This window comes from Paramisgurnus dabryanus, chromosome 11, assembly GCF_030506205.2.
Source record: "Paramisgurnus dabryanus chromosome 11, PD_genome_1.1, whole genome shotgun sequence".
Taxonomy (NCBI): Eukaryota; Metazoa; Chordata; class Actinopteri; order Cypriniformes; family Cobitidae; genus Paramisgurnus; species Paramisgurnus dabryanus.
The window spans coordinates 6,887,928-6,902,923 of record NC_133347.1 but is presented as its reverse complement, the minus strand read 5'-3'; the positions used below and the strand labels follow the sequence as shown (position 1 = coordinate 6,902,923).

General features: G+C 37.4%; 1 protein-coding gene across 1 annotated transcript in view; it reads left to right on the top strand.

Annotated features, from left to right (window-relative positions):
- Positions 1-10,578, top strand: part of fibcd1a (fibrinogen C domain containing 1a) — a 155,197-nt gene extending 144,619 nt beyond the window's left edge. The window contains exon 8 of the mRNA XM_065248381.2: positions 8,863-10,578. Within this exon, the coding sequence (XP_065104453.1) occupies positions 8,863-9,128 (266 nt within the window). The 3' untranslated portion in view covers positions 9,129-10,578. The remainder of the gene's footprint in view (positions 1-8,862) is intronic.
- The last annotated feature ends 4,418 nt before the right edge of the window (positions 10,579-14,996 follow it).

Genomic DNA, 14,996 nt, shown 5'->3' with positions numbered 1-14,996 from the left:
GGCGGGGTCCGGGAGAAGATCGCAGTGATTAGCAATTAGCAACACGACCCAACTTCAAACGATCCAATCAGATCTCGATGGACAAATTCAAATCCAGCCCTGCCTTATTTCATCTCAAAAGCCGTTTCATTCGGATATACGTCACCACGGGGAAAATAAGGCAATCGCTACTTCCGTTTCATGGCGACTTTAAGCATATTGTGGTAGAGAAATCACACCACATTGATTCCCTGTCTTATCAATTACAACTTTTCTCAGACTGTTGCTGTGGTGCCTTGATGGAATGGGTGCTTGATTTAATGCATATGAATGGTAGGTCGGTCATGCTAAGGTGCCCATTATCATTACATCACATGCTGCAGGCTGTTTGCTACTGTAGCCTTCCTAATGAAACTTGCTTTTGCAAATAAAATGCATGCAATGGAACGAACCAGACATGTTTTGAAAACTGCGATATAAGCAAAGAGATAAGTGAGGTTTTTACCGTGTTGTCATATTTTAAAAGTTAAATGAACCATGCACTAAAAAAATTTCTTACTTGGTATTTTTGTCTTGTTTTCGGTACAAATATCAAAGCATTCTTAAATCAAGATATACTGTATTTTCTTGATGAGCAAAATTACCTAAGAAAATATAAGTAAATCTATTTTTTATACAAAAAATATACAGTTCAAGTGAATTTATGCTTAAAAACAAGCAAAAAAATATTTTTTCTTACACCATTGGCAGAATTTACTTTTTATTTTTTGCTTGTTTTAAAGTCATTTTCTGCATAAGCAATAAGAAACATTTTCTTCATTAGCAAAATGACCCATGAAAATATCAGATTTAGGTGATTTGTGCTTACAACTAGCAAAATATTCTGCCAATGGAGTAAGAAAAAAAAATCTTAAAATGTTTTCTTAAACACTTCATTCAAGAAAATTCAAGAAAAAAATTCTTAACCCATTGGCAGATTTTATTTTATTGTATTTTTGCTTGTTTTAAGCACAAATTTACTTAAAGCAACACTATGTAGTTTCCATGTAAAAATGACTTACAGCTCCCCCATGTGGTTGAAAAGCGCAACAGTGCCTGGTATCAGACACTCTTCTGCAGGCAGGGGGAGGGGTGGGGCTGTGTATCCTACCCTCCACCGCCACTTTCAGAGTGTGCTTGTAGCAGCTAGGAGGCTGCTCAGGATGCAGCAACAGTACAATTTGTCCAGTTAAAAGTTGTTCTATCACTGAAATAATTTTAGAGACATTATTTAAAGGTAAAAAAAAATACATAGTGTTGCTTTAAATTTGACTTTCTTAGGTCATTTTGCTCATTAGGAAAATGCATCTTGATTTAAGAATTTATACTGAAAACAAGACAAAATACTAAGAAAGTTATTTTTCAAAAAAAAAAATCAAAATTCTTAAATCAAGATGTATTTTCTTGATGAGCAAAAATGACATAAGAAAAAAATCTAGTTTTTAGACAAAAAAATTACAATTTACGTCAATTGACAACAAGCAAAAATATCTGCCAATGGGGTAAGAAAAAAATCTGTACACTGCAAAAAATTATTTTCAAGAATTTTTTTTAGTATTTTTGTCTTTTTTTCAGTAAAATATCTAAAAATTCTTAAATTAAGATGCTTTTTTGATGAGCAAAACGACCCAAGAAAATAAGTCTAGTTTTCAGACCAAAATATTGAATTTAAGTGATTTTGTGCATAAAACAAGCAAAAAAATCTGCCAATGGGGTAAGCAAAAAATCTTGAAGATTTTTCTTAAACACTAAATTCAAGAAAATAAGTCTAGTTTTTTGACCAAAAATATCAAATTTAAGTGATATTGTGCATATAACAAGCAACAAAATCTGCCAATGGGGCAGTAAAAAATCTTGAATTTTTCTTGTTTAAGAAAAATGTTTAAGATTTTTTTGCTTACCCCATTGGGAGATTTTTTAAGTTTTTTTTTAAGAATATTAAGTCATTTTTTGCAGTGTTTTAGGCATCTTTTAGGTGCTTTTAAGAGAACATTAGATGGCAAACACACTTGGACTAAGAGCCACAACAGCTTCTGATTTTGGTTTCATAGGAAAGAAGCAGAAACTGAAAAACTTAAGAAATAAGGAATGTAACTTCTCAGGGCCAAACTACGGCTCCAGGAGGGCAAAATCGTGAAACATCTTTGACACCTTTAATAACGGTTTGTCAGAAAAATGGCAAGTCAGTCCACAGAGTCCAACCATCACAGAAATTAGAAAGGAAAAATTGTGACACAAGGTTATTGGTAAAAGGCACATTGTGGCCATGAAATCAGGTGTGAAAACAAATGAATGTGGCAGGCAGCTTAAAATTCAGCAAACGACAGGCTTTTAATATATTCTCATCAGACTAATCCATTTTTTTTCTTTCTAGATATTAGCAAATGACTTGGAAAACCAAAAACAATATGGCCATTATAGATGACAGAATATAGTACCAGTACAATTTTTTTTATATCTGACCCAAACATCCCAGCATTTAGGTTGAAACAACCCAGCATAGTTTAAATTGGCTGGGATCGTCCCTTTTTGTCCCAACGCTGGGTTAGAAAATCCAAATAATTTGTTTATGTTTCTCTAATGGTTAATCCAGCATTATGTGTAAGCTCTTTAGTCACAGTAATTTTTCTAAAGCTAAAATATTTTTGTTATTTTTTTATTGACTGTTTTATAAGAACTGCAGAAAAAAATAGGAAAGCATTTCACAGATGCCCAATTATAGTTGTACTTAATAGAAAAAGGTTTAATGGTTGAATGTGACGCTTGATTTATTTCTTATTTTGAGAGAACATGAATGTGCATGACTAAAATTTGGTTATAAAATGCTAATTCAATTTAATATTTCTCACTTTTGTTTAAAATAGTAAAACGTTGTGAACTCTCTGAAAAGAAAAGAAACCACTTCACAATGCTGGATGGATTACATAGGTGGTCTAATAAATTTGTTAAAGGTGCCGTTTTTCACCTCATACAGTATAATATATTTTTTATAACAAGTTCTTTAATCAGATCAAACTTCATATCACGTCTGCGCTATCAATTTACTATCATACATTTGGCAGACGCTTTTATCCAAAGTGACTAATAGGAGTAGTCCACCCCCAAAAAAACGTTTTTGCTTAGAGATCGAACCTTTGTGCACTACCAACACAATGCTTAACCAATTGAGCTTTGACTATTTAAGACTCTTATATAAGCAAGTAAGAAGAATATTATAAAAAATATTATTAACATATATTTAAGGATTGTTTGCCATTCCCATCTGGTAAAATGACACAGACTAAATGTCCCAGCTCAGTAAATGTGAGAACCATTACAACTTTATGAAGAATCTCATTCATTCAGGTCATCAGTACAATGTCACTGTTGTCATTATCTTGACTAATTTGTTCCTTGAAAATGTTTTGCTATTCATCTGAATGACTTTCTGACATCTTAAACTATTCAAAGTGGCTTTCTGAAAGTGTTTCAAGGAAGCGTATGCCGATACAGATGTCGATTTAATATACCAACATTATTTCAAAATGACAGTGAATCCCTGTGGAGTTTATGTTATGTCATATACCAGAATCCTTTGCCTTTCATAAATTACTCCAACCAGAATTAGTTTTGTCCTCTTTTGTGGTACAAAAGCATGTCATTTTGCTTTGTACCCGCATCTGCGTGCTAGAATTTTCATATCATGACTGCCTTCAGTGGAAAAGAGAAGCAGGTCATGCGGTCTTTAAGAGGCGCTGGTTAATGAAAGACCACTGTGAAAGTGTAGAGAAGGAGCATTTAGCCACGGCAGGGAGCTTTGAGAAGATATAATTACCTGAGATGAGTTTTTACACCCATGATGCCCTGATCTCTGTAAACACTTCAAGTACTAATACACTTGGAACTTCAAAGCGTGCTAATGACAGTTTGTCAAGCGCACAGAAATGTTTTCCCTGCAATTAGGGAGACCGGCATAATAACCGAAATTGCATGTGAGCATGATTATTTTGTAACAATGCTTATCCTGATAGAGGGGTGTATCATTTCTCCCTGATATTGTGGTTGTATGCATTCATGTGCATATCTAATGACTTAGCAGGTCTGTCTCAAGGCATTTCATGAAAATCTGACATGTACCTCCAGGCTTATACGCGCTTACATGCAACCCTAGGTGAACTTTTCGAAAAGCCTGGACTCTTAAAAATAAATATGTAATACGATGCCAGAAGAACCATGTTTGTCTGTATGCAAAATCCACTCTTACAAGGTGTTTGGACATAAATGTGTGTTGGCAGTGTGTGGACACAACAACCCTACAATGAAACCCACCCTCTCCTTTTTTTAATCCCCATTAAACCATTAGACATGCTGTTTTGATTCTGTTGTTAATGTGACATCACACTGATAAAGCCCTGACCACAGGCACTGATTGACTGGTTTATTTGACCCAAAAGCTTTTTTAAATGTGTTTGTTAGCACATTGTAGTGTTAATGTGGATACTGTAATCACAGATTTATATTTAATTAAAAGCGCTCACTGTCCGTTGGTAATTGAGTGAGGAGCTGTAGCTGATTTCTATTTAAAGGTACAGACATGAAAAAAATTTTGCTCCCATCCAAATAAGGTCATTTTGAACTTCACAGACACAGCCTGAGACTTATATTACATCTTGTAAATAATACGTGCCCTTTAACATCATGAGAACCGTACTGTTTCACAAAATGTTCATTGTATGGGTTTTGTGTTGTAACGTGTTTTGCATGACATTAGCAAATTATTAAAATTATTAATCATCTCTTTCAACAAATGAGTCACTTTTTCCAACGTCATTTGTATTAAGTGAGTGTTCTTCAAAATGTCACACAGCGTATTAGCACTTCAGAAATGAGAAGTTTCCAAAATCAGAAGTGTTGTTGAGATCGTAAAAGATTTGCAGGAAGTAGCTCTTGTTAAACTAAATTAACTTAAACCAGTATAACGTGGTTAGGTGGATCCTGGCACCTCCTGGTTCCCACCTTTAGTTTGGCTGTGTAGGGTAGTCTGGTCTTTAGAGGAGTTTTTGGAACATTGCAGCTTATTACAATGTTTCATTGCTTCAAAGCAGTTTAGCAACACTGCAAAAAATGACTTTCTTTCTTAGTATTTTTGTCTTGTTTTCAGTAGAAATATCTAAAAAAAAATTTAATCAAGATGTATTTTCTTGATGAGCAAAATGACCTTAGAAAATAATACTAGTTTTTAGACAAAAAATATACAATTTAAGTGAATTTGTGCTTAAAACAAGCAAAAATATCTGCCAATGGGGTGAGAAAATTTTACTTGAATTAAGTGTTTAAGAAAAAAATAAATCTTATTTTACAAAAAAATTTCTCACCCCATTGGCAGATAATCTTGCTTGTTTTAAGGAAAATTTCACTTAAATTGTATATTATTTGTCTTAAAACTAGACTTATTTACTTGGGTCGTTTTGCTCATCAAGAAAAAGCATCTTAATTTAAGAATTTTTAGATATTTCTACTGAAAACAAGAAAAAAATACTAAGTTAGAAATTCATTTTTTGCAGTGAAGAAAGACAAAGAAAACAACCACAGAAAAAGTAGGAAATTATTATATAGTATATGTAATAGAATATATGTATATGCCACAATAGACACTCATAAGGGTATTTTTTAAATTGAGATTTATTCTGAATAAATAAGCTTTCCATTAATGTATGGTATGTTTGGATTGAGCACTATTTGTATGAGATACAACTATTTGACAATCTGGAATCTGAGCACTGCAAAAAATTATTTTCATGTAAAAAAATCTTAGTATTTTTGTCTTGTTTTCAGTTAAAATATCTAAAAATTCTTAAATTAAGATGCTTTTTCTTGATGAGCTAATGACCCAAGATAATAAGTCTAGTTTTTAGACCAAAAATATCAAATGTAAGTGATTCTGTGCATAAAACAAGCAAAACAAATCTGCCAATGGGGTAAGCAAATTTTTCTTGCATTTTTCTTGAATTTAGTTTTCAAGGAAAAATTTTCAAGATTTTTTTGCTTACTCCATTGGCAGATATTTTTGCTTGTTTTGAGCACAAATTCACTTAAATTGTATATTTTTTCTTTAAAAACTATACTTATTTTCTTAGGTCATTTTTCTTATCAAAAAAAAGCATCTTAATTTAAGAATTTTTAGATATTTCTATTAAAAACAAGACAAAAATACAAAGTAAGAAAGTCTTTTTTTTGCAGTGTACCGACGTTAATTCGGGTTTTTGTTCTTTGCTGATGCAGATGTTTTTTTTGTTGTTGTTTTAAAAAAAAAAACTTTCATTTTGTTGCTCCTGTGCAGGTTGCTTCTGTTTACAGAGCGCACATAAACACGCTGATGACGTAAGGTGTCTGCGTGAATAGGGTGCGCAGTGGCATGCAAAACACGTTCACAAAATAGGAGCAAAAACTGCATGTGTCCGATCATTGCATTTGATCCAAGTTCAGTGATTTGTTGACAGATTTTTTGGTCCTATGCCTTTCACAGATAACATATATTTATGCAAATACATTAAGACAACTTAACATAGTGATAGCTATCAGGATGTGAGGAGACTTTTAACAAGCAAAACTAAAAATGTTTCTGGATCAAATCAAATACCCTGCTTTAAAGTGTACCCCTGCAACACACATACTACAAAACTGAAACAGTGACATCTTTAAGATTGTAAACGGATTATTACAAGAAAAGATATATTAACCAAATGTACAAAACGCTTAACTAAGCTCATCTCAAGTTTGCTTAGTCAACTTCCAACAGCTGGTGGCTCAACCATACCTACAGTACTAGTAAAGAGTAGCCAAAATCAGCCAGCTCTTATTTAGCCCTCAAATCCAGCTACTGTACTACCAAAAGCTTGTTTTAGCTTGAGGATGCATCTATCGTGCCGCTAGATTTACGCTCCATTATCCAGCAGGGTTGATTTCTACCAGAATCATCTTCCCACAGCTGTTCATTTTGATCTCCTTGAAAACTCCAGGTGCTGTCATTTTACTGAGCAGTCATTACCTTTCAGACCTCAATGATGAATTTGCGAGACACACGAAACGAGTTTATGATGTGTAACACGCTTTACGATAGGACATAACAGCATCAATTGGATCTCCAATAAAACACCTATCAGGATGCATGTTGCAGCAAAGTAGAATTAGAGCTGGAGAAAGCAAAAGGGTTTTATTGCAAGCCTTGCAATAAAAGGCTGATCCTGTCAGTGGTACTGGCCCAGCACAGCCTGAGTGAACGGAGGCTGAGAACTGGGGGATTAGATTATCCAAGCTGCACTGCAACATTACATCTATGAGACATACATCACACGCCTTAATAAGGCCACATTAGCTACACAGCGTTTGCATGCTGATCTCCGTAGTTTCCCTCCACAATAACTAGCATCTAAATATCTGAACGTAACATAATATGATTGTGATTTGCAAAATGTGTTTCCAGTTGTTTTATTGCTCTGCATATGAGCCTTTATTTCCATCACTGTTATTGTAAATGTGCTTCGACTTTTTTTCAAGTTTCGAATGTGACACGTTTTTTTACATACTGACAAACAAACACTTTGGCAACCACCCAGAACACCATAGCAACTGCTTAGCAATGTCTATCAATTTCCCAGAACACTCTAATAACCACACCAAACACCCTTGCAATCACACAGAAAATCCCAGCAAGTGCATAGCAACAACTAGCAACCTCTGAAAAACATCCTAGCAACTGCTTAGCAACACCTAGCAACTTTTCAGAACATCTTAGCAGCCACACAGAATGCCCTGCGACTACCCTAAAAACCCTAGCAACTGCATAGCAACACCTAGCAACCTCCAAGAACCTCAAGCAACCTCTCTGATCAACCTAGCAACTGCATAGCAACACCTAGCAACCTCCAAGAACATCAAGCAACCACCCAGAACACCATAGCAACTGTACAGCAACACTTTCGAAAACATCCTAGCAATCACCCAAAACACGCTTGCAAGTTGCAACCACACAGAAAATCTTAGCAAGTGCATAGCAACAACTAGCAACCTCCAAGAACATCCAAGCATCCACCCAGAACACCACAGCAACTCCATAGCAACACCCTAGCAACCTCCCAGAACACTCGAGCAACCACACAGAATGTTGTAATAACCACGCTGAAAACTACAACAACTAGATAGCAAAATGCTATTACTTTTAAAACACCTTAACAATCTCTCAGGCAAAACCTTGCAATCATCCAGTGCAGCCTAGAGCCTGTAGAGTAGCACACTATGAAACTCATTAGCAAGCACAAAGCAATGCTCTGGCATCCACCCACAACACCCTAGCAACAATTACATTTCTATAAAAGAAGTTTACAGCTAAGCAGAATACAGTATGAGGATTGTAAGCATAAGTGGGCTGTTTTTGCCAGAGAACCCTACCAAGACGGCTTTTTTCTAAACTGGTAAAATGTATTTTAAGCAGGGAAGGCAAATCCCATAATGCATTGCGATGCGCTGGAAGGAAAAATAAATCTGAGATTTATTTACATTTATGCATTTGGTAGACGCTTTTATCCAAAGCATTTCAAGGTATACATTGCTTATGCAATGCTCTACCACAGAGGTTTTAATTCATTCAATAGTAAAAAGCTTTGCTAAATATTCATTTGATAAGTTTAATAGGGTTTTGTTTTATTTATAATAAGTTTATTTTGCTGAATACTGTAGTAATGTAAGCGTGATGTGAGAAAGCCGTTACAGTTGAATGACTTTCTTCTCTTTCTTTCTCTTTTCTTCATTTACCCTTCCTGTCTTCCTCAATCTTTCTCCCCATCATGCATTGATCTGTTTCCGTAGGCGACTCGCTGCTCAAACACAACGGGATGAAATTTACAACCAAGGACAAAGACAACGATCACTCGGAGAATAACTGTGCGTCGTTCTACCACGGCGCCTGGTGGTACCGCAACTGCCACACCTCCAACCTCAACGGACAGTATCTGCGCGGTCAACACACCTCTTACGCCGACGGGATCGAGTGGTCATCCTGGACCGGTTGGCAGTACTCTCTGAAGTTCACGGAGATGAAGATCAGGCCTACCAATAAGGAGGAGAATAAATGAGCGAGTACTGAACTCAAAGAAGGCTGTAGATGTAAAGAGACACTAAATGCAGACTTTGTTTCTATCCCTTTTTCCGCCCTCCCCATCTCGTAGTGTTCGTGCCGATGCCCAGAGGGCCGCTGTTTTCCTCTCGATCCATTGGTCGCATCTCTGAATATTATTATTAAGAAGCATTGCAGATATTGTCTGAATGAATAAAAATAGCTATTGTCTATAAAAGGAAAGAAAAAATCTGAAAAAATGTCCTTAGCTATGAAATTTAGCAAGAACGTGTAGCTTTTCATAACAAAGACTTAACTCCTCTCATACAACCAGATGGTAGGAGAGGTTCTCCTGTGTTATTTTCACTTTGTGCTCGAAACATTTACTCATCCTCATGATGTTACTCATCCCGGCTATTCTTTTCAATGCAAGAACACCAGACATCTATCATAAATGTGTCAAGGTTTCTCTTAAATTTTAGTTTGGTTTTCCCAAAGACTCATTTGGCTTGTGTTACGAAGCTTAACGTTTTTAAAGCATCACTTTTTAGAAATAGTCTTCAGATTGACTGTTTTTGTGTTTTATAACAGCATGAGGGTTGAGTATACTACTGTAAGAGATTTGTCATTTCTGGGTGAACTAAACCTTTGATCAAATACTCGTAGCTAAACATAACAAGGATGCATTGGTGTTTTCGACCACTGCTTAATATCTGGGAGGTAAAATAGGTTATTGACCAGCAGGGATACACAAAGAGAATATATGTCACAGTGGGGGCTTTCAAACCGATGAGCCAATACAGACACATTATTCACTCTGACAGGTCGGTTGCAAGCGGATGTGCCGGCCATCGGATGGTTTATCAATGGAGAAGCAGAACTTACAAAAAACACAATAACGCCTTCTGTGTTATTGTCAGGTAATAGAGCAGATGGATTTCATCTTATGCTCTGGTTGGCACCCGTGGCGCAATAGGTCAGACAGACCTGAGCTGTCAAAGAGACGGTTTTAAAGCTTGCGAACTGAAGTTGGGTTGGATCTTTTATGACTCTCACTGCTGTTTTGTGAAGCAAAAGTCAAGTCATCCTGCTGGTCATTTCACCGCCAATGTATGATTCTCTATTGTCCAAAAGGCTGTTCTGGTTTCTTCTTATGTGTTTCAAAGCATTTTAAAAGTTTGGAAGAACATACACTGCAAAAAAAATATTTTCAAGAAAAAAAAATCTTAGTGTTTTTGTCTTGTTTTCAGTAAAAATATCTAAAACATTTTAATTAAGATGCTTTTTCTTGATGAGCAAAATGACAAAAGAAAATAAGTCTAGTTTTTAGACCAAAAATATTTCTTGAATTTGGTGTTTAAGAAAAATTTTCAAGATTTTTTGCTTACCCCACTGGCAGATTTTTTGCTTGTTTTATGCACAAAATCACTTAAATTTTATATTTTTGATTTAAAAACTAGACTTATTTTCTTGGGTAATTTTGCTCATCAAGAAAAAGCATCTTAATTTAAGAATTTTTAGATATTTTTACTGAAAACAAGACAAAAATACTAAGATTTTTTTTTCTTGAAAATTATTTTTTGCAGTGCATACACAAAATTATATGCTTTTTCTTGATGAGCAAAATGACCTAGGAAAATAAGTCTAGTTTTTAGACAAAAAATATAAAATGTAAGCCAATTTGTGCTTAAAACAAGCAAAAAAAAAATCTGCCAGTGGAATAAGAAAAAAATTCTTGAATAAAGTGTTTCTGAAAAAAGTAAATTTATTTCAAGAATATTTTTCTTATTCCATGTTTTAAGCACTAATTTAATTAAAGTTTATATTTTTGGTCTAAAAAAAACCTAATTTTCAAGAAAAATATCTAAATATTCTCAAATTAAGATGCCTTTTTTTGATAATCAAAACGAAAAAAATCTGCCAATGATAGTGAATATTTTTCTTAAACACTAAATGTAAGAAAAATTCAAGAAAAATGTGCTTACCCATAGCAGATTTTTTTTTGCTTGTTTTAGGCACAAAATCACTTAAATGTGATATTTTTGGTCTAAAAACTAGACTTATTTTCTTGGGTCGTTTTGCTTATCAAGAAAACGCATCTTTATTTAAGAATTTTTAGATATTTTTACTGAAAATAAGACAAAAATACTAAGTAAGAAAGTCATTTTTGCAGTGTAAGAGCAATGGCTTTCATCTTTGAGTAAACGATTCCTTTACCACCTGCTTAAAAACTAAAATCTTAGCATTAAAGCACTCTTTTTTTTTGTTGTTGTCTGTTTTCTATCTATGCATACCTGTCCAGTATTTTAATTTATGACATCGACAATGTGCATATTGTTACTTTTCCAAACTATCGACTTAAAATGTCCTTTTGCCCATTTACTCGTGTTACCGTTTTCATGTTACGTTGAACACTTTTTTGAACCCGTTCTGTATTTGATCTGTATATTAATGCTGTTTGTCATGCAAGATCGACATGACCATGAGATGAACCAATGTTGCATTGTTTAGAATGTGAAAATCTGTATCATATTTTATTTGTATCTTTATATTTGTTGTGATTGTACATTGATAATTCTGTCAGAAATGAACGTTGTCTGCACTTTAAAAAACAAAAACAGTCATTTCTGTTTTGAAAAGTTTTGCAATCACTTTTATATCTATATCAAAAGGATTTCAGAGTAGTTTTATGTACTGAATGATAACTTTTCCCTTAGTATTTTGAGAATGAAAAGTCTTTCAGTATCGACCTGCATTATTGTAATAATGTTTATCTGTATTAAAATGGCCAACTTATGAATAACTTACTGAAAAACAATTTACCAAAGTCAATGGAAATTTAAAACTACAACAGAATGTATAGTACAGATGTCACGGCCCCTACAAAAGTCATGTGCTCGACCAAGCTGAAGCATTATATCGGTCAATAAAGAGAACCACAGTTATTAAAAAGTAACAACATTTCTGTGGGATGAAATTGTTCAAGGTCAACACTGCTGTGTAGATTGAGTTTCACAGTCAATTCCCTAGGAAAGCCACGGGAAGGATTTAAATGGCATAGTTGTCGGGATATACTAGCATGCACATTTAAAACAGGGGAAAATGCCAATAAAATCAATCACAGCCCACTATCCTCCTGCCCTCCAAAGGTATATTAAACTAAATCTGTGGTTCTTTCAGGGTGTAAAACTGATGCAGAGATTATCTCTTTTTTTGTTGTGCTAGAGGATGCAATGTGCCAGACAGTTTTAGACTTTGGGAAAGCATTGATTCTCAGTTTGTGAACAAAACTATATCTGTCTGCTGATGGCCCCTTAAACTACACCTGTCTGCCGATAGCCCCTTAAACTACACCTGTCTGCCGATAGCCCCTTAAACTGCACCTGTCTGCCCATAGCCCCTTAAACTACACCTATCTGCCGATGGCCCCTCAAACTACACCTGTCCGCTGATGCCCCTCAAACTACACCTGTCCGCTGATAGCCCCTCAAACTACACCTGTCTGCCGATAGCCCCTTAAACTACACCTGTCTGCTGATAGCCCCTTATACTACACATGTCCACCGATGGCCCCTTATACTACACCTGTCTGCTGATGGCCCCTCAATCAACACCTGTCCGCTGATAGCCCCTCAAACTACACCTGTCCGCTGATAGCCCCTTAAAATACACCTGTCTGCTGATAGCCCCTTAAACTACACCTGTCTGCCGATAGCCCCTTAAACTACACCTGTCTGCCGATAGCCCCTTAAACTACACCTGTCTAACAATAGCCCCTTAAACTACACCTGTCCCCCGATAGCCCCTCAATCTACACCTGTCTGCCGATAGCCCCTTAAACTACTCCTGTCTGCTGATGGCCCTTCAAACTACACCTGTCCACTGATAGCTCCTCAAACTACACCTGTCCGCTGATAGCCCCTCAAACTACACCTGTCCGCTGATAGCCCCTTAAAATACACCTGTCTGCTGATAGCCCCTTAAACTACACCTGTCTGCCGATAGCCCCTTAAACTACACCTGTCTGCCGATAGCCCCTTAAACTGCACCTGTCTAACAATAGCCCCTTAAACTACACCTGTCCCCCGATAGCCCCTCAATCTACACCTGTCTGCCGATAGCCCCTTAAACTACTCCTGTCTGCTGATGGCCCTTCAAACTACACCTGTCCACTGATAGCCCCTCAAACTACACCTGTCAACTGATAGCCCCTCAAACTACACCTGTCTGCTGATAGCCCCTCAAACTACACCTGTCCGCTGATAGCCTCTTATACTACACATGTCCACCGATGGCCCATTATACTACACCTGTTTGCTGATGGCCCCTCAATCAACACCTGTCCGCTGATTGCCCCTTAATCTACACCTGTCTGCCGATGGCCCTTTAAACTACACCTGTCTGCTGATAGCCCCTCAATCTACACCTGTTGGCTGATTGCCCCTTTATACTACACCTGTCTGCTGATGGCCCCTATACTACACCTGTCCACAAATGGCCCCTTATACTACACCTGTCTGCTGATGGCCCTTTATACTACACTTGTCTGCCGATAGCTTCTTAAACTACACCTGTCTGCTGATGGCCCTTCAAACTACACCTGTCCGCTGATAGCCCCTCAAACTACACCTGTCTGCTGATAGCCCATCAAACTACACCTGTCCGCTGATAGCCCCTTATACTACACATGTCCATCGATGGCCCCTCAATCAACACCTGTCCGCTGATTGCCCCTTAATCTACACCTGTCTGCCGATGGCCCCTCAAACTGCACCTGTCCACCGATGGCCCCTTAAACTACACCTGTTTGCTGATGGCCCTTTATACTACACTTGTCTGCCGATGGCCCCTTAATCTACACCTGTCCACCGATGGCCCCTTATACTACACCTGTCTGCTGATGGCCCCTTACACTACACTTGTCTGCCGATGGCCCCTTAAACTACATCTGTCTGCCGATAGCCCCTCAATCTACACCTGTCCCCTGATTGCCCCTTAATCTACACCTGTCTGCTGATGGCCCCTTAATCTACACCTGTATGCCGATGGCCCCTCAAACTACACCTGTCTACTGATGGCTCCTTATACTACAACTTTCTGCCAATGACCCCCCAAAACACCTGTCTGCTGATGGCCCCTCAAACTGCACCTGTCCACCGATGGCCCCTTAAACTACACCTGTCTGCTGATGGCCCCTCAAAATGCACCTGTCCACTGATAGCCCCTCAAACGACACCTGTCCGCAGATGGCCCCTTATACTACACCTGTTTGCTGATTGCCCCTTAATCTACACCTTTCTGCCAATACCCCTCAAACTACACCTATCCGAAGATGGCCCCTCAAACTACACCTGTCTGCCGATAGCCCCTCAAACTACACCTGTCTGCTGAAAGCCCCTTAAACTACACCTGTCTGCTGAAAGCCCCTTAAACTACACCTGTCTGCCAATGGCCCATCAATCTACAACTGTTGGCCGATAGCCCCTTAAACTACACCTTTCTGCCAATACCCCTCAAACTACACCTATCCGAAGATGGCCCCTCAAACTACACCTGTCCGCCGATAGCCCCTTATACTTCACTTGTCTGCCAATGGCCCCTTAAACTACACCTGTCTGCCAATGGCCCATCAATCTACAACTGTTGGCCGATAGCCCCTTAAACTACACCTGTCTATCGATTGCCTATCAAACTACACTTGTTCGCAATAGCCCCTTAAACTACACCTGTCTGCCGATGGCCTATCAATCTACACCTGTCCGCCGATAGCCCCTCAAACTACACCTTTCTGCTGTCGGCTCCTTATACTACAATTTTCTGCAGATGACCCCCAAAAACACATGTCTGCCAATAGCTCCTCAAACTACACCTACAACTGAATACAACT